At 40.0% G+C, this 20,588-nt stretch overlaps 1 protein-coding gene across 1 annotated transcript in view; it reads left to right on the forward strand.

Annotated features, from left to right (window-relative positions):
• Positions 1 to 4,716: 4,716 nt before the first annotated feature.
• The window catches only part of dusp8a (dual specificity phosphatase 8a), a 34,563-nt gene continuing 18,691 nt past the window's right edge, over positions 4,717 to 20,588 (forward strand). The window contains exons 1-2 of the mRNA XM_053641385.1: positions 4,717 to 4,953; positions 12,965 to 13,103. Coding sequence (XP_053497360.1) covers positions 4,723 to 4,953; positions 12,965 to 13,103 — 370 coding nt within the window. The 5' untranslated portion in view covers positions 4,717 to 4,722. The remainder of the gene's footprint in view (positions 4,954 to 12,964; positions 13,104 to 20,588) is intronic.

Raw genomic sequence — 20,588 nt, forward strand, 5'->3', positions numbered from 1 at the left:
CTAAAGTGCTTGTTTTTGTCAGACATGCCTGCCTTGTCCTGCTGCTCAATGAGGCTCAAAAACACACACACTGATCTGCTGTACTATGACTCAGGAGCTATGTTTTGCTCCCTTGAGGAAATGTTTAAAATGTGAAGAAGCCAGCAGTAGTTGTTTGTGATTATTTTAGTTCCAATCAGTCTTTTGTGTCTGTGTTTGTGTGCATGTGCATGTGAAATTTCTGCCTGATGCCAACGAAAGTTTACCTCTTTCCACTTTCTCTCTACCTGTGTTTAAGTCTCTGTTTGGAAGGGAGAGAAGGGCAGAGCTAGCCAAGGGCATGTATTTTTCATGACTGGAGTGTTAGACGAGAAATGAGAGCAACATGGCAGGCAAGTGCTCTTTCTGATTGAAGGCCACATTGGGTGGCAGGCAGGGGTTAAACTGGGATTTAGGAAGTGGGAAAGTCTGACTTCTCGCAGCAGCACCTGTATGTATGTCTGTGTGTGTGTGTGAGTGTATGTGTGTGTGTGTGTGTGTGTGTGTATATATATATATATATATATATATATATATATATATATATATATAATATATACACACACACACACACATATACCCACACACACACAGGCATGTGAAAAAATAAGTACACCCCATGGAAATTGTTGGCCTTTTTTCTTTGTTTTTTTTTTTTCTTTTTTTTACATATTTGATCATCTTTGAAACGGTGCCTATTAATGAAGTTGATATACTTGAACAAAACCACAAGGAAAATTTGCTTTTTCAATAATTTTATTCAACAGAAATATCAATAGAGGTGAGATTCTTCTGTGGAAAAAGTAAGTACACCCTTGGCCTCAGAAGCTAGTATTGCCCTCTTTATCAGAAATAACTTCTTGTAGGCGTTTTGCATAATTGTCCTCCAGCCCTGCTAGAATTTTTGACCACTCTTTTATGAAATATTCTTTCAGTTACAAGATGTTTGAGGGCTTTCTTGCATTTACTACCCATTTCTAATCCCCACTCAACATTTCGTTGGGATTCAAATCCGGGCTTTCATGAGGCCTTTCCATAACCCTCCATTTCTTCTCTTTGAGACGTTCCTTGGTAGATTTGCTGATGTGCTTAGGATCATTATTATGTCCACTTTCAGTTCAGCTTCAACTTTTGGACAGATGGCCTCATTGTCTTCAAGCACTCTCTGATATGATGAAGAATGCATAGTTGAATCAATGAATGCAGGCTGTCCAGTCCCTGAAGCAGCAAAGTAAACCCAAACCCTAACATTTTCACCACCGCACTTCACAGTTTGTGTGAGGTGCTTCTGCTGAAAAGCTGTCTTTTGTCTGCTGTTACTGTGGACAAACAACTCTTTCATTGATTCATCTGTCCAGAGCACATTATTCCAAAAGGCCTGGTCTTTGCCTATATGCTCATCGGCAAACTGTACTCTTGCAAAGCTTTTTCCTGGCATGCCTCCCATACAGGTCAATTTTGTGCAATCTCTTTCTGATTGTAGAAGCATGTACTTTGACACCAACAGTTGCAAGACTTACTAGCAGATCCTGTCATGAAATTTTGATGAAATCACGAGGCACCTTTACTCATTTTTGTGTTACTTCTGTTCCGAAAAAATACAGTCCTATATTAATAATAATTAAAAAAAAAAAAACCCTCACTTTCACTTCACTTTATGGTTTGTTACTCAATGCCTTTAGCCATATTGTTTTACTTATGTTTACTTTGATTGTAGCTTTTTACTTTGACATTAAAAATATTACTTGTGCTCCCACTGTTGATCACCGCATCCTCTTTACAAATGGATCGTTCCCGTTATAAAAAACAACAGAAGTTATACTGTAAGCATGCAAATACAGAATATAATGAAAATAAACTTGAATTAAACTAAACCTTTTAAGCAACAATTTCCCCAACCCCTTGCACACCATGTAGCATTTTGGATATAAACATAAGTTTTGCACGTGCATCACTGTCGTGCTTCAGGGCCACATAAGCTCCGCTGTGTAAAGTTTACAGGATACAGTCTTCTTTGCGGTATGTAATCTAAAATGCTCCCATGCATTAGAGGAATTAGGTCACATGCTTTTTTCCGCTGTCACATGATGATTATGCCTCCGTCTGATGGTGATTGAGGTCATGTTGAGCATAAACGGTAACGTTGACAAACAGTAAACTGAAGAAATTAATTTCCATTGACTCTGGATATTCTGCTAATGCTTGTGTGTTTGCCGTCATGTGCCACTGACTGGGTTTATGACTGGGATTATATAACGGCTTATACTTCCGGTTATTAAAAAAACGCTAGTGTTCCATACCTTTCTAAAATTCGCTACACTAGACGGTAGAGTTCATAGTATGTAGTACGTCATTTGGGGCACAAGTTGTCTTGGCCTGTACTCTCTGCCATATTTCTGACGTGTGTTTTCGGAACAGACGTAACGCAAAAATTAGTAAACGTGCCTCGGGCCGTGCACAGACCGACAAATCGATAATGAGATACATTGACAACAATTTTTATAATATATTATTATAGATTTTATCGACTAGTTGTTGCAGCTTTAATATGATTGTTTTTGATATCTGTGGTTTTATTAAGGGTGTAATTTAACTCTCTACAGTTATATGGCTAGATCCTAAATATTCCTTAAATCCCCTGAAAACATATTTTCATAATTTTCTTCTACTATTAGTTATCAGTGTTGCATGATGAATTTGCCATGACCTGCCAAAGAAAGAACAATGTTGTTTTTTTTGTTGTTTTTTTTCTAGTTCTTTTCTGACCTTGTGTTTTATTTTGGCCAAATGAGTTGGGTGGTGTTATATTTATTAGAGGTGAAATCAGGTCTCCCAAAGTACCATGAATTTTCACTGCCTGAGCAATTGCAAGGAAACCTTCATCTAGTTCTAACCTTGTTCTAATCTGCTACCTCCTCCTTCACAAAAATACACACACAATTGACCACTGTATCTTGTTTTTGTGCTTATTCTATTTAGAAATTTGTGAATAATGGCCACATAATTAATTAGAGGTTACTTTTTACCACCTTTATTGGGAATTGGACAGGATCACTCACAAAACATAAGTGCGCTTTTACATTACATTACGTTTATGGCATTTGGCAGATGCCCTTATCCAGAGCAACCTCCGATCAGTCATCCAACATCTTAACCACTGAAGTGATGTCATGAGGAGTGGGAAGAGTGCTGGTGGATCCTCCAGGAAAGGCAAACATGATTATACCTGGTGATCAGACAGCATGACCCCAGACAAGTGGTGGGTTGCATAAACGCTACCACAGCCAACTGGTTAGGACTCATTTTTCTTAGAGCAAATCAACATATATATTTTGAGATTATGAGCTGTGAGACTCAAAAAGTAGGTAAATGAATTAGCTAACCAAATTTGCCTTTGTGTAGAAGAACATAAGAAATCAATTAAACCAGCCAAGATTGGTACCACTGGTGGCATTGGCTCATCAGTGAATTATGGTAATTTTTTTAACCCTCCTATTTAGCGTTACAGGATTTCTTCAGGGTTGGTGACATCTTGTGGGTTTTAAGTAGCCTGCTTTGTAAACGGCCATTAGCCTGGCTGTGATCTACAGGCTTGTGGTATTATTTTTGGTTATTATTACAGGTTAATTGTTTGGTTGTTGAAAGCTACTTCAGTTTATTTTAGGGTGGTTTTACTTTTTCCTAGTGCCAGCAAAAAGCATATAGTGTCTAACAATAATGTTTTAAAGGCCCTGTTTTAAAAATGTTTTATGATACACATTGTGGGTATCCTGATTTAAATATATTGTACTATTGATATTTTATAGTCATGTAACTCAGACATAACCCTAGACATAATGTGTGTGGCTCACCAGTGTTTGTGATGTCGTATGTCCACTGGCAAACAGTGAGCTCCAGTGGTAAACAAACTGATCTGTTACATCCTAATAAAAAAAAATTGTGATGTATCTTCTATAATTTGTACTTGATAAATCTATAACATTTTATATGCAATATTGTGTGTCTGCGTGTGCATTATTTGTACTTACTCTATCTAGTTTCTATTCAAGTACTGCTACCATGTTAAGGATTAGCATTATTATAAGAGAGATGAATTGAGTGGAGGTAAAACTGTAAGAATTTACGTAATGTCCTGTTTTACCTATCTTTCCATGAAAATAGCCATTGATGCTGACCTTGCATTAAAAGAGCAATAAATAAATAAGAAATGAGTGGAGGCACTTGGAGAAGCTGATGAACCTGTTATTGTAACAGCGCAGCATGCTCATCATAGAGTGTACCGGCTTTAAAATTCTCTGAGCTTAATTTAGGCCACCTCGGCCTGGTTCCTGTTTCATGAGTGAACAAAAGCTATTCTAATTCTGACAGTGAACATCACACTGACAGCACTATAGAGTAAAATCTCTCACTTGATGAGTACTCTTGCTGCATGCCTCATGATCACAATGTTGTCAATGTGCTCTGATGATGACAAGCAAAAGTATTCTACTCATGGAACCAGTAATCAGCAGTGCATGTAGCATTGCTTAAGTCTTGTTTTGTTTTACTAATTAAAATTTCCCTCCTCTCTCCTCAGGAAACATGGCAGTCTTGAGGTCTGTCTTGACGCTACTTGGCTGATCTGACCCCTTCAGCCCCTACCTAGTGTGCACCTGTGGTGTGGTCCTCCTCGGGTGAGTGAGCCCTATCTGGAGTGGCTCCTTCATGGCAGGGGAGAAGAGCCGTCGCAGTGCCATGGACATTAAGCGCCTGGCAGGGCTTCTGCAGCGTGGGGCCGGTCGCCTGCTTGTCATTGACAGCCGCACCTTCTCTGAATACAATGCTTCGCACGTGCACGGAGCTGTCAATGTCTGCTGCTCCAAACTTGTCAAGAGGAGACTGCAGCAGGACAAGGTTTCCATCACTGAGCTCCTGCAGCCTAACGGCAAGGTCAAGGTACACTGCAATGCCTATAAATTTGAGAAGTACACAGCGTTTTGGTTGAATATGTTTTATTACGAAAGCGTTCCTTCTTTTTGAAGAGTACATTTACGGTTTCATTTTATGAACTAATTGACTTTTTAACTTTACAGTATTACATCAAGTTAATATTTACTTGTGAACAGCCATGAAAGCGCCATCATTGTGGCACCCACTTGCAATGGGACATGACCAAATTCTTATGCACATACAGTATTTGACACTGCCTCTTGTAAGAAGTTTGGTTAATTAAGCGTAATACTCAACAAGCAGTTTGAGAGGTGATGAGAGGACTGATCATCTGTCTAGAGGCTGCACTTGATCTTCCGAGCACACTATATTTGGATGACCACTTGTAAGTTTATTGCATATCAGTGATGCAGAAATTGGATGCTTGCACTTTCCATGACATCTGCATTGTAGATGACATCATTTTTTCCATCTCATCAAACTAGCATGACTTATTTTTACTCACATGGTGGAACTGAATGAAGTAGCTGGGTAAACCCAAATGAAGCACATCAAAAAGACTGCCCAAACAATAAGTACACATGGTGTAATGAGCTCTCTCTGCCACAAATATATGTACAAATATTGATTAAACATGCAATTAATAGTATGATAGGAAAATCTTTTCCTCCAGGGATTAATATGCATGGTAACATCCACTGGACTCATCCATGGATATTTATGTGGTATGTGACCCTGTATGACACAGACGGTAATATGGTGCAGGTGTGACATGTCTCTTTGATTGGCAGTTCGTAAAACTAATTTTTCTGGTTCCTCATATTGAATTTCAGGTATGAATGCCTGAACTGCCATGCATGCAGTCTACTTCATGCTTCTCTGGTATTCTTATATTCTTTTTTGTGGTTCCTCTTGATCTCAGATCTCATCACTGACGCAAATGGATACCTTGCCAGAAATTTCAGAGACAGGATCGTTAGACTGTAGAATAGTTGGATTTTAACATGTTTGGTGGACTGAACCAAATTTATTCCTCATTCATTATTCAGTGCTAAACATTATAATACCACTTTCACCTCATCTTCAGTTTGTGAAGCTTTCATATTTTGAAAATAACATTATTTGGATCAGAGATCTGGTTTGGTCCGTTATTGTAGTGCGCCGTCACTGGGATTTTGTTTGGCATTTGGTTCCCAAAAGGGAGCAAACTGTGTCTTTGGGTCACATTTGCTGATGGAACTTCCATTAATAGGACAAGTCAATGTAGCCCAGCTTCTGGATCTTTTGCTCATTCTTGCTGGCTATGCACTGGAGCTGTATTATATCCCTCAGTAAAAAGGATAATGCCTGTGATTAATGCATGGTCTGAGTAAAGTTGGAGCAAACCATGTGTAGCGGGAGAGGCAGGACAGGGTGGACACTAGAGAGTCTTTGTTATTGGCTAAGCATGACATCATCCTTTTTTGTGTGGCCACTGACAAAGCGCAGGCTAGGCACGTGCAGTGTGTCTGTACAGTCAGCTCAGGCTCCTGATCAAGCCTCCTCTACATGCAAACACTGCTCAAGACTCCTGGCAGGGCCTGGGGCAGTGGCCTTAATGTGAAAGCAAAGCAAGCAAAGTCCACCACTGTAGTGCATTGTAAGGGTGCATAAAGGAAGGATGTGAAAGAGGGCATTAATGGATGAGCTGCATTCATCTACGCATAGATAGTGGTGACGTCCCTCTTGGCAATGCTTGACATAATTTTGGATTTTATCTGTGGCAAACATTTCTTAATTTGCCTAGCAGCTATTCCTTCATTATTAGTTCACTGCTGGCCCTCTTAGTGATCTACTACAGCATGCCATGCAAATCATCACTAGAGTAGTGGTTCTCAAAGTGGGGTTTGAGAACCCCTGCACTAGAGGATGCAGACAACCTTAGTCATCAGTTTGTCCTCAAGCATCTGGACTGTTCATGCTCTTATGTTGCACTTTGGAAAAAAGGGTTTGTTTGGTTTTTGTATGGGTAATCCTTCTAAATCATCTGTTATAGGCTTTTACATATAGCCTTTAACGGTTCCATGAAGGGACAAAGTGAAGACCCCTAAGGATATGAGATAAAACCATTTTATAAGAGTGTAGCCTTCTGAGTGAATTAGTGATAGGCTGGGACAGTTGACTATCTATCTACCTCTTCTCTCTTTTTTTATTTTGTACTCATTGTATACCAGTGACTGTCCCTCCTTTAAATTTATCTATTTTGTAGATGACACAACCCTTGTAGGCCTCATGGGCAATGAAGAGAGTTTGTGCTCCATTAGTGCTCAGAAAAAAAAAACCTGTAGGTCAACACACAAAAATAGTCTAAGACGTGGTTAGATTTTCTTGAGAGCCAACCTTGTCATCATAATAATTTCCTTAAAAAAACCCTTTCAACAGTCTAAAACAGGAGATTATCAGTACTATTGTTTAAAAAAAACAACACTTATTCTTCTTATGACAGATCAAAATCCCCCAACCAGTCATATGTCATTTCTGCTGAGTCATCATAAAACTGTTTCTCATCCAATCCACTTTTGCAATGTAATGGTTTAACTGAACCTCAGTTTGTCTCATGGCTGGTTGGCACAATTTAGGAAGCTGCATGACACCAGGGCTAGGAAGAGACATGAGAAGATCACCATTGGTCCCACACACCCGGGATATCGCCTGGTTCATAAACTCTTTTCAGAAAGAGTTTTCAAGTGAGACATTTCCCACAACATGCCATCAGAACAGCTCTTTACCCACAGGGATGTTTCAGCACAACAAGCAAAGCAAGAGTCACTGAAAACAACATTACCCATGTTTTGTCCCCAGAATAAAATGATGAATAAGTGTTACTGACCAACTGGACCTGGTATTTATGTGCTATATGCTTACTTACTCTGCATTTATCTCTTTATAATGTGTTGCATTATGGTATTTAATAGATTACAATATGTAATAGTCCAATTTCCTGCTAGCATCATACCTGGTGTAACACACATTACACTTGATATTTTGTTATCACTCTTTGTGATAGTTATAGTTACAGTATATGTTATAAGTAGACAGTATGGTGTATGGGTTGTGGACTGTTGGATACTGGTAAATATTCTCACACTGATGGTCAAATTGTCTATACATTTAGCAAATAAAGAAATTCTGATTCTGAAATGGGTCATTGTTGAGTACAGTACTGTAGCTAGACCAGGAATGTAGTAAAGGGCAATAATAAGACTTTATATGCAGTGACAAACAAGGCCATTTCTAGGCTTATGCTAATCCCTGCTGCCAAATGTTCCATTGAGTTGCTATTGACAGATGGTTCAGTGGTTGCCCATGGTGAGGACAGACTGAGAGGATGGCCTGGAGGAGACAGTGACTATAGCGTATGAGGAAAAGGTTTTTGGCTGAGGAATGAATACAGGAAACTAATGAGTAGTAACATGCATCATTATCGCCTGCAAATTAATCTCTGGAACAAAAATGCTTGTAATGTGTTTTTCAGAGACAAGCAGTACCTTAATCTTTTCTGTTTGATATCCTGGTGTCATTATAACCATTTCCTTCACCATACACCTAAATGCAAATATTGTTCCAGCCACCAAAATGCTAAAATTGGAATACTAAAACAAGGATGTTGTGGGGCATAGGGCTATAGAGAATTGATTTAAGCAATACCATAAATCACAAATGGGGTAATCTCACATATGCAGTGTTTACTGTATTGGATTTGGAGCCATGTGTGTTTCCCCTGGAGCCAGGTGAGAACACAGCAAAACAAGTGATCCTAGACTGTCTAAGCAAGGTGGTCCTGGCCTGCTTCTAAGTTTGATTTGAAAGCAATTCGACTGTAAAAGGACTGAGTCACAAACCTGCTAAACTGAGCTGCAGAGCCAAGGGACATAGATGTACAGTAGAGCTTCAGAAATGCCATGTGCTCTAGACAAAACGGATCCACAACATTATTTTAAGCTAACTATTTAAAGTAATTATCTGTTGCTGTGATTTATGAATATTTTTTCAGCCCTGCATGCCCCTCAATTATTACTTTTTTTGTGGCTTTTGGTCCATTTAATTCTGCACAGTGCAAACCAAAAGAAGCAGTGATTGAACCAAAAATATTAGTTTCACTTTGATTTGGACTCAGCAAATGGACTGTGAAAGCACTCTCAGAAACTTAAAATTATACTTCTTTTGGTTTTATTGTCAAAATCATATCTTGACTCCATGCTATTGACACTGGCTTCAGGATAAAATGACATTAAATTCCGTTATTTAAAATATACAAACAAATATTGTCTAAACACCACGCAACGACTTTACTTGCTTTTAGCAGTCACTCGGTTACAGAAAAAGCTAAATAAATTCCCCTCTTGTCATAAATCAATGCAAGAATTTGGTTTCAAATTTAATTCAGTCCTAAGGCCATAGCAGCAACCGTAGTTCCAGCACCACAGTGCAACTGTTCATGTGAAATTGAGGTCCAAAACTATTTCCATGGTACTTCAGGCAGCACCATCCTTAGCAATCTCCAGGCTGCACTGCTTAGGGTCGTCCTCAGTAGCAGAATGTAGCCTCCAGTTGATGAGGGCTCCATCCAGAGGTAGGGCATCAGGATGGATCAGGCAGGTCCAGAGAGTAGAAAGGATCAGGATCACTGGCATCTCCATAAAATCATGTGTAGCTTGACAGAAGGAGAGAGGGAGGTAAAGAGAGGGAGAGCTTGTTAGGTATGCTTACTATCCTGTAATGGAAAATTTTTTATGAATATGTTTTAAAGCAAACACTCATGGCCAAAGTCACCAGCTGTGATGATAGACTACCGTTTCTGCCTCTGAGATGAAGTTTGACACCTGTTTTGCTGGTTAGGATTTGCTGACCTGTCCTCAGAGCACACTGCAGAGGGAGGAGATAGGGGCTGTGAACAAGTTAAAATGTAACAAACATGCTCTGTGAGAGGCAAATTGCTCAGTTTGTGTGTGTTGCCTGCTTGACAATATGTCTTAATACTGTCATTATCCTAACACTAGCATGTCTCATATTTAGAAGGCACATTTGTCTTAGTGCTGTCACTGCAACTACGCAAGCAATTGTAATATAAAGTGGATCATGTTGGCGACCTTGTAGTTTTTATATGGAAAAACAGTCAGTTGAATTATTGCTTACTGAAGCTTACCAGTAGCATGCTGCTTACCCGCTCCATGCTCATTGGGGGGGTTGAAGTGAGAATGGATCTGTTTCCCAATATTTTTAATAAAATTAAGAAAATAAATGGGGGGGGAAGCTATATTGTTAATAAAAAGTGTTATACCTTCAGTGTCATTACATAATTATCATCTGCTTATCTATCTTTGTATCTATCTACCCATTCATACATCCATCGGTGTAATCTATCTGTGTATTGTCTACAATCGCACACACATTTACATGTTACGGGCATTTTGGGAACGCCAATCAGCCTTCAACTCGTGTCTTTGGACTGGGGTCGGAAACTGAAGTACCCCGAGGAAACCCCCGAAGCACGGTGAGAACATGCAAGCTCTGTGCACACAGGGCAGAGGCAGGAATCGAACCCCTAACCTCAGAGGTGCGAGGCAAACATGCTAATAGTTAGCATACTTCAGGCAAATAAGAAAGTCTTAGAAATGGACTTAAGCAACAAAAAAAATTATTTTATTTGTGGTTTGTTCCTTTATCTCCAGTGTGTAATATTCCACACTTACTGATGAGGCTGGTCATCTTGAGAACCCTTTTTTATATGCTTGTTGTACGTTCCAGGTTTGTGCTAGTGGATTCTCCATGGCTGTGGTAGTGCAGTGTGTGTTGTACTCTTGTGTCTTGCTGCACAGCTGATGGTCAGGGCTGATAGCAGCGGAGAGCCAGAGGCTGTGACCTGTGTGATGTGAGCTTGTTTTCGGGGAAGCTCTCTGAATAATGCACACATCTCTCCTGCAGACTGAGGCCATTTTTTTGGACTTGTTTGCTGAAGGAGCATGCATGGCTGATACCTCCTCACATGTCCTTTTGATGGCAGTTGCCTGCTATCATAAATGTAGGGATTATGTTAGCATTCTGTAGAATTGGTTAGATATATAATGAACAAATTGTACTAAGGTCAATAGACTGCTCTGTGTGAGAAAGCAGCATTACAGGGTGTGTCATAAGGAAGGAGTGAGCTAGTTAATCACTGTAAATGCCAGATTAAATAAAGAGATGTCATTATATGTAATGCAGTAACTCTCAGTATGTGAAACACTGGGGTTGTTCATTTTGTGGTTTGACAAAATACTCCAATAACTTTTAGACATTTTAGATAAGCATTTCAGTAAGGGTTTACTTTTTGCTTATGTAAACCAGGATCAGGCAGGAGGCCAGGCCACACAGAGAGACTGTAATCCCCCAGGTGATGATGTCGCCCAGCCGATTTAGCTCTCATCCAATTAAGGTGGAACACCTTGTTCAGCCAGTGGGGAGGTGGAAGAGTAGAAGTGTGAAGAGACGACAAATAGGTGTAGCACACTGCCTCAAAGTCTTCTAATATCTTTCAATATTGCACAGTGTTATTTAAATTTTGAAACCTGTTCCATTTAATCCACAGATTTTATCTTCACTCCCTTAGATAGTTCATAGTGATGAGAGATATGACGTGTAAACTAGGTCGTATGGTACTTTTATTATGCCTTCTGTAGTCACGGCTATGTGGTTAAGCAAGAGCAACTAGGAAATCTGTTACCTGTGCCTGACCTTGGGCTGATGATGTCACCCAGGGGCGCTTTGCCAATTTGCAGCTAATAAGGCTGCTCTGTAAACACAAGCACACACTCAATTGTTATTTGCTAGTTAGACACACCCTCACAGTGATTTGTTAGCGAGCGTGACTGGGTGTCAGTTGATTATTACAGCTACGCTGAATCCGAGGATATATACATGGACGTGGAACACACTTCAGTACATTTTCAAAGTGCACTAGAAATTAAGATTCAGTATGCTGCACTCCTCATTTACCACCCTTTCTTTAATTGCTTATTCATCACCTGTCTCTCTTTGCCCTTCTTCACGTAGTCTATTCCGTTTGTTTGCTTGTTTCTGTTTTATCAATATTTTGTATTTTGTGTGCTTCTTTTCTGAAATGGTAAAGTACCCTTGGGTTTGATAAAGGTTCTATATAAATGTGTTGTTGTTATTATTATTATTATTATTATTATTATTATTATTATTATTGTTATTATTATTATTATTCCTCTACACGTTGCCTTCCTCTCCTGCCCTCTCGCTGCGTTATTCTCCTCTTCCTCTATTATACTGAGTCACTCTACAGCAGCGCCGCTTGACGGTCATGTGATTTAAAATCTGCCTGACAACATCGAGGCAACCGGGTTAGCGTGCAGCCACACACACAGCTTAGTGCTAGCACTGCACCACACACACACACACACACACACACACACACGTGCGCATATATAATATGCACACAGGCACAGTCACATATAATGTGTATTTGTGCATGCGACATAGTTGCCACACTTGCATCTCTGCAATCAGATTTAATAGTCCAACACTACTCCCTTGCCTTCTAATTAGTATTCTGTTTAATATTAGCATTAGAACCTAATTATAGTGCATACTTCCATTCCTCAGAGTAGGGCTGCATGTTATGGACAAAAATAGTATATTGCACGGCTTGCTGTATATTAGAACCAACGGATGAACCTGTGATGTTATGGTGAAATATTGGCTTGTATTAATTTGACCAGAATCATTATTATTCTCATTATTTTATCAGCTCACCCATACTTATTTGGAACCTCAGCATGCTTACTGAATGCAATACTGTAGATTGTTAGCGCTCTCATTTGCAGCACTATTGCGAATAATCAACATACTGAGATTATACCACAGATGAAGGTGGCTTTACTTTTTTCCAGCCCTTGCTTCTGTTTTTTATTGTTCCTGTTTGAATTTTTTGGCACTTCTCTTTAATACCCTTTGTGTGCATACATGTGTGCAGGTTGATCTGAGCAGGAGACATGAGGTGGTGGTGTACGACCAGAGCACTAAGGACGCTGGTCAACTTTCCAAAGATGGCTTTGTCCACATTCTCCTGAGCAAGCTGGATGGGACATTCCACAAAGTGTCCCTGCTTACAGGTAAGGATGCAGCAATGCAGATTTTTTTAGTTTTATTAGAAGTTTATTTTTATTTGTATTTATTTAATAGTACCTGAGCTGTTTTTGTTTACCTAAATGACAACAGTATGGAGCAGCTTTACCAACAGAGGGTGCTACTTGCATCATCGTTTATAGACTAGACTTGTACACTCTCTTTCTTTTTACCACTTAAGGTTTTTTTTTTTTCTTCTTCCTTTTTGTACATGAAGTCCTCAAGTATTCTCACTCAGTTCTCTTATTTTATCACTTCCTGTAGCTCTCTGCACTTTGGCTGTCCATCTCTACCCTCCCCTCACTGTTCTTGTGCACACAGCCTTCACACATGGGTGACTGATTTGAGGCCTTAGTAATTATTCCTAACATGTATTTGATAGAAAGAAGTGCCCTTGCTTTCACCCTTTGAACTTTCTGTGGTTCATCTAGTAATACTAGTATGACATGACACTTCTGATGTCAGCACTATCTAAGAATACACACTGACCTAGAGGCCTGCTCCTGGTACCTCAGTATGTCAAATGGAGTCACTTCAGAAAGAACGGGCTCCACAAACAGGCTTCAGTGTAGTGCAGCTAATAAAGATTTATGGGTAAGCGGTTGAAGATGGATGGATGGATGGTTAGAATTATACTGGAATCTGACAACATTATATTTCATCACACAGATTCTGAAACTGCAGTGTTTTAGTTTTAACCATCTAACAGTGTAATCTATTAAACATTCCAAACTTCATTGGAACAAAATAGCATTATTTATTATGGTACTATCAGTTTACACACGGTGACACACCATAACAACAGCACCAATTGATCTCATGTATTTATAATCAAATGCAGAATTAGGGTTATGAAGAAATGTCTTTGCACTTAATTAGATTAATTTCATACTGAAAAGATGAGAGAAATGCAACCTTTGATTAAAGTTCATTTATTGAGATTATCAAGGCATATTTGTTTAAAAAAAAAACACATATGTCAAAATTATTGGTGCCCCTTGCATTTAGTACTTTGTTCAACTTCCCTTTACCAGCATGTTTACATTTGTTCAGTTTAACAATAACAGTGAAATCAGGCTCATACGTAGTTCACTGATTGATAACATTGATGGGGATTTATTTATTATCTGAGAAAATTGACCATATTTTGCTAACTTTCTGCTTCAGTGTCAAATGAGTTTGCTAGCAAAGTGGAAGGTATTGGCCAGAGCTGATGGCCAAGTTTATAACTTGGAAATGAGTGGACAGCCACTAGGGATGGGCGATATCTTATCGTTTGTGATATAGCGGTAGTAATTCTCCCAACAATAAGAATAAGTCTTCCCGCGATAATAATAATGATAAAGCTTTGGTGATTATGTATTTCTGTGTGCGATGGTCTGCGACCCATTCACAGCTCATGTGCAGAGCGAAAACAAGCACGGCGGAAGGCGGACGTGAAGCTGAGGAGTTTATCACTAAACCACAATCTGGAACTGGTTCGGTTACAGAAAATCAGTTTTACTTTTAGATCAATGTTTGTGTTTCTGAGGCTCTCAAGACTGCATGCAGCTGTCACTTGTAGACAAAAACGGTGGTGAATTGTGCGATATTTATATTGTCACTGATATCGTTATCGCAATAAATACCAGAAAATATTCTGATATAGTTTTAAGCCCATATCGCCCATCACTAACAGCCACACAGAATATTTCTGCCAGTCGATGCTGTCCAAACACGGACGATGCTGGATGGGCACTGTTCATTGCAGTTTGGCAGTTTCCCACTCAAAGTCACTAGTTAACGATCATGTTTAGTATCAACAAATGATTAAACTGTGCTGGATTCTGGCCTGCCAGGACTGAAAAAGGTCACTTTGTTCTACTATAATTGTCTGATTTGGGAGATATGGAAATGTACTGTGCCACAGTCGTGAATTTTCAAATGTACTGAGCTGTATGAAACCTAAATTAGAATGGCTTTTGCCTTTCTAATTTCTAATTTGCCTGGGGTGGCTGTGGCTCAGGTGGTAGAGTGGGTTGCCTACTAATCGTAGGGTTGGCGGTTCGATTCCCAGCCCACATGACTCCACATGCCGAAGTGTCCTTGGGCAAGACACTGAATCCCAAGTTGCTCCCGATGGCAAGTTAGCACCTAGCATGGCAGCTCTGCTACCATTGGGGTGTGTGTGTGTGTATGTGTGTGAATGGGTAAATGAGAAACCATTAAGGTTTTTTTTTTTGGTTTTTTAAAAAAGCGCTATACAGACCATTTTACATTTCTCCAAACCTTGCTCCAAATACATCAACACTGAAAAATAACCCAAAGCTGTTTCAGTCAGGATTTAAGAAATTTTGGAAATTGCAAAGCTGCTCCTGCATTAATCTTTGGTTATGTGTGCTCAGTCATTCTCAGTTTGGGGATTACGTCTCGGAAGTCAGTCAGCCGTAATGATGCACATGCAGTTCTTTTCACAAAGCTCCCTGAAACTCACCGATTCTTAATTTGCCATGCTTAATACCCTAAGCCTGCTCTTTCTCAATCTCTATCCTGTTTTATTCCCATGCTGTGTGTCTCCGGTCTACAATAAGACACAGTACAGAGTGGAATTGCACTTATTCAATTCCAATGGCCGCTGTTTCCATGCCAACAGAGAACGATAATCTCCAGAAGTGGGAGCCAGCAGGACAGGGCGCCGTGGAAGCCTCCGGGGAAAAAATGAGGTCAATGGAAGTTGATGTGAGACTCAGTTGGCTTATAGCTGTGGGCATATTGGGGGAGTATGGAGAAGAGGGCAGCCCGGTAACCACTTTAAACTGTCTTGGTTTTGTATGATGGTGTGCTCATGAGGAGGGAAGCCCCTGGACTGGACTGAACAGGATGTGCACTGGTTATTGGCCATTTATCTTCTCTAGAGCCCCCCAACTCTCCCAACACTGTTAAAAGCTAGACTCAGTGGGAGCATGCTGATTTCATTAGGGCCATGTTAAGGCTGCACGCATCATGAACACCTCTTGATCATCTTTGATGTGAGCTTGAAAGGAAAGATGATGTAATCCCCGGGAATGGGTTCAGTCCACTGTTTGTGGGCTTGTGTATGCTCCGTATTAATATTATGTGGAAACAACATGGTTCTCATAGAGCTCCTTCTGGCAGCCATGTTGTTTTTAGCCACCGTCTCGCCCTCCAGATTGGGCTATTCATCAGAACTCGAGGAATAGCTCATGACTGTTGAGATCCTTGCTGTTAAGAACCAAAAGAGCACAAATTCTTGATTTTATTGCTCAAATATGTTGCTGCTTTGTTAATGTTCAGCCATGGCTCTCACCATGTCTGCTGGCCAGACCTAGCTTGACCAGTACTGTGGCCTGTATCTGCATCACAGCTCCAGACACACACCTGCTGGAATGAACTCGCGTCATAGAGTACACACAAGTGTGTGTGAAGACAGAACAGTCTCTCTGCTTTTTTCTGCTGCCAACACCATAGTTCACACAGGCCTGTTAGCTGATGAATTATCCTGTGTGGAGTCTAGGGAGCAGCTACCTCCTGATGGATTGGTCATCATCTTCATTAATACATTAGAATATAGAGAAAGTGTTTTCCTCTTGTGAGTGGTGAAAAGGTGAATTGAAGAACATTATCTGTTTAAATGGACTCATTTATGTATATTTGGATGTATATTTACATTCCTAGTGTACATACATATGCAGGAAATAGGATTAAAACACAAACCCTCTTATGTATCTGGGTTGGACACACACTGAACACATGTAGGCATAATAATGTAATAATGTATGATGAGAGAGCTAATAAACAAAACGGCTCATCCACAGCAGAAAGCTGGTAAACAGTCATCATATCAGGGAGCTGCTGGCTTGCTTTTATTCCGCCACTGGTTGTTTAGATAAGATTGCACTTCTACATTACACTACACTAAACTGAAACTTTGTACAGTGTACTGTAAGTCATGTCAAACCCCACCCATGTCAAAGCACAATGTCTTGCAATGAGATTAGGAGATGAGGAAGGTTTGAATATTCTAAATAAATCAAGACTAGTGTATATTTAAATTCCTTTAAATTGCATCCTCTCAAGCACCTTTATGGGAGCTTTACACAGGAAACTTCCCAAATAGGCAGAGCTCCTTGCTGCTTCTCCTGTGTTCGAAATGAAAGCTACTTGTTTGGGGAAAACTTTCACTTTCAGTAAAAAAAAAAAAAACCTATGAATTAAAAGTACATTTTCTTTTGGAATGACTTGTGTGTAGCTAAATATTGCAGATGAGTTTAACTTGCATGTATCTAATTGCAGTGTAACTTGACTTTACATTTTATGTTTGACTTGAAGGTGATAAATTGCAAAATAAATGTTGGCATAAAATTTTTGACAGCACTGATGGTTTCCAGTTGTGCACTTTGGCTGCAGTTGAGGTCTTGCGAGGCCTGAGTAGCTGAACTCTCCTCTCAGACTAGTAACTAGCCACAGTAAAACTGACTGTGGAATTGGCATGTTATTTCCTGCCTGACTGATAAAACTTCTTTTTAAATCTGCTGCTGCTGCTGGAATGTATCTCCCATGTTGCACTTTTTGTTGTTTTTACAATGTAGTAATAATGGACACACACACACACACACGTGGATGTATATCCATACTCGCACTGTACACACTGGAGATCACAGTCCTGCACTTTCACATCTTGCTCAGAAGGAATTTAATTAAATCTGTGTGACCTTCCATAGAGGTCCTGTGTGTGTTTGTGTGTGTATGTGTATGTAGTTCTGTTTGTCTCTGCAAGTGTAGGTGTCTATATCCTACAGATGTGCATTGACTGTTTTTAATCTCCACCACTCTGTTACCATCTGCCTGTGTTTTTGTCCTTGGACAGCAGGAGCTGGACTCTGCTGGGGTGTGCGTGTGTACAGCTTGTGTACAGCGTGTGTACAGTGTGTGTGTGTGTGTGTGTGTGTGTGTGTGTGTGTGTGTGTGTGACATTTAACTAGGCTTTGGCAGTATCGCCATATACAGAGTTGTATGGCTACTGTTTTTGACTCTTGTGCCCATGTCATATTCGGTCTGCAGCGGGTTTGCAATGTTTCTGCATTACAGCAGATCCTCCTGATGTTACCCCCTTAACATTACCCACTTAATGGTTAACAGAAGGAAGAAGATGACATGGAGAGATGACTGAAGATTATATATGATTCAAGTTGAAAGCAGATTTTTCACAGTGTTAAATCTGGACCGGTATTTTATTTTTCTCCTCCGTCTCGGTCTTTCACTCTTCTCTTTTTATTTTGAATGCAATTTTGTGTCATTCCACTACACCTTTTAACAGGCTGTTTCTAGTTTAACTGTGTGCGTTTTGCACATGAGGTGACTCTGTGGTGATAGTCTGTAAAACAATGCGAATCCTAACAGACTTTTTATGCCACAGTATCCAGGTCACTGTGTGTCAAGTGAACCCTTCATACGTAGGTGTTACATCACAGCACATTAAATAACAAGAACAGGCCCAAACAGGAACCAGCAGATCCTGGGACTGTTTATTTTCCACCAACTTAAGAAACAACTAGATCACTGGCAGCAGCAACAGTAACCCTGCTTTCACACTAGCAAGCGACAAAACAACAGGCGACTTCTATATAAATGTGTGATGCAGAGGCAGGGGTGAGTACAAAGGAAACAAGTGACATTTAGACAGAGATTTATCAATTCTATGCAAATGAGAATTTCTCAGACCAGTCCTACAGAGCGGGGACTGTTTATCACCTGAAACTCTCACAGCTTTAGTTCCTATGTGCATTTAGCCACCATTTAAAATGATAGAAAAGATTCCAAACGATGAAATAGTAATAAGAAAAATATAATAAGAATGTGATAAAATCCAAAAGAAACCCACTGTTGTGTATTTGTACTATGAAAATCATGGTGCTTTTATGGTTCTTTAAAAATGAATCATTTACTCAGCTTGAGAAGCAAACATTGAGAGCTTTTATAGCATTTTTATGGCACAAACAACAGCAATGAACCTAATAATGAGTTGTTGTTTTTTCTTTCTTATTCTCTCTTTTTTTTTTTAATTCTCTGTTGCATGGTTAGTGATGCTGAATCACTATCAGCAAGGAGCACCACTGCTAGCCTTACACACAAGTGCATTAACTTCTGTTGGTGGCCAATCAAAAATAATGGGTTATGCTTTCAGGTGCCAGAAGTTCTGGTAATTTATGCAGTGGGGGGAAAAGCTTTACAACAGATGTTGTTTTAGGCATTGATCTGTGTCCTTTAGTTATTTTAGGCAGTCTTGAGTAGGTTAGGACTGAATCAGGTATGATTTTAACAATAATGCAGCATGATTTAGTTCAGCATGAACTAAATTATCGCAGTAGTGGGATCCCTGATCCAGTTTGGGCTTTAAAGCTTTGCTCAAGTGCTCTTGTCGGAAGGGAAGTTACTAGACCTCTGTCTCTCTCCCTGACTTCCTGTGTCTGCATAAGCCAGTATCCATTACTGCCCCAGTGCTGTGTGGTCCGTTCAATGATTTCATTGAGAAGGAGCCACTGGTGCCATTAGGGTGGTGAGGTAAGCTCCCGAGAGGCGCTCATGCTGTGTTATTGTGAACACACGTGCGTGCACACACACACACACACTCGCTCTCTCTTTCTGTGCTGAAAACACTGCTCTATTTTTAGTCCAGGCCTCTGTGGTCATCACATCTGGCGCCTGATGGCCAGTTTGTGCGCTAGAGTGTTCTCAGCTGGTTTTCCTTACACACTTTCACTCAGTCTGCCGAAAAGTCTGCAAAGGTCAAAGGGTACATGACCTTTCAATCAGTCCCTACACTGAGCTTTTATTCTTCATGCATACATTTACACATGCACACTAAAACACACACGGGATGCACGCAGTTAGTGGTGTACAGAAATGTCCAGTCCTCGCCCTATATTTGCCCTTGTGTTTTCTTGGGGTTTTTTCGTTTTTTCTCTGCACGCTCATTGGCCTCAAATTATATGTCCTATGTCAATTCCCAGAAACTAAATAAAGAACTAAATAAATGTCAGAGCAGCTGGTGCTGCCAAATTCTTTCAGCATGACGTGAACCCACCGCACTCCTCTCTTTTCCACTGCTTATTTCTCTTGCGTTCAGAGCGCTTCCATTTTTCTCCATTTTGCCAAATTTGGCTCTTCTTTTCCTGTGCGACTGCCTTTCATGAAAATTCCAGCAGGTAGGGAGCTGTGTGAGCACACACTGGCCCTTTTTCCACTTTCTAAGGCATATAGAAGGGTGAAATCACTGTTAATCGGCCTCTTGCTTTACTTCTGCAGAAGAAAACTTGGCTCTGCTTCAGTATAGCAGCAAGCTGTCCTGGCTCCCCACGTCTTTAGAATTCTTTTTGTAGAAACGAGCTCAGTTCTTGTATATTTGAAAGCCTTTGCTTTGATCAAGTTTAGGTTGTGTGTATGTCTTTATGTAAAAAAAATAATAATAAAAA

The sequence above is a fragment of the Ictalurus furcatus genome, chromosome 14, assembly GCF_023375685.1.
Source record: "Ictalurus furcatus strain D&B chromosome 14, Billie_1.0, whole genome shotgun sequence".
Lineage (NCBI taxonomy): Eukaryota > Metazoa > Chordata > Actinopteri > Siluriformes > Ictaluridae > Ictalurus > Ictalurus furcatus.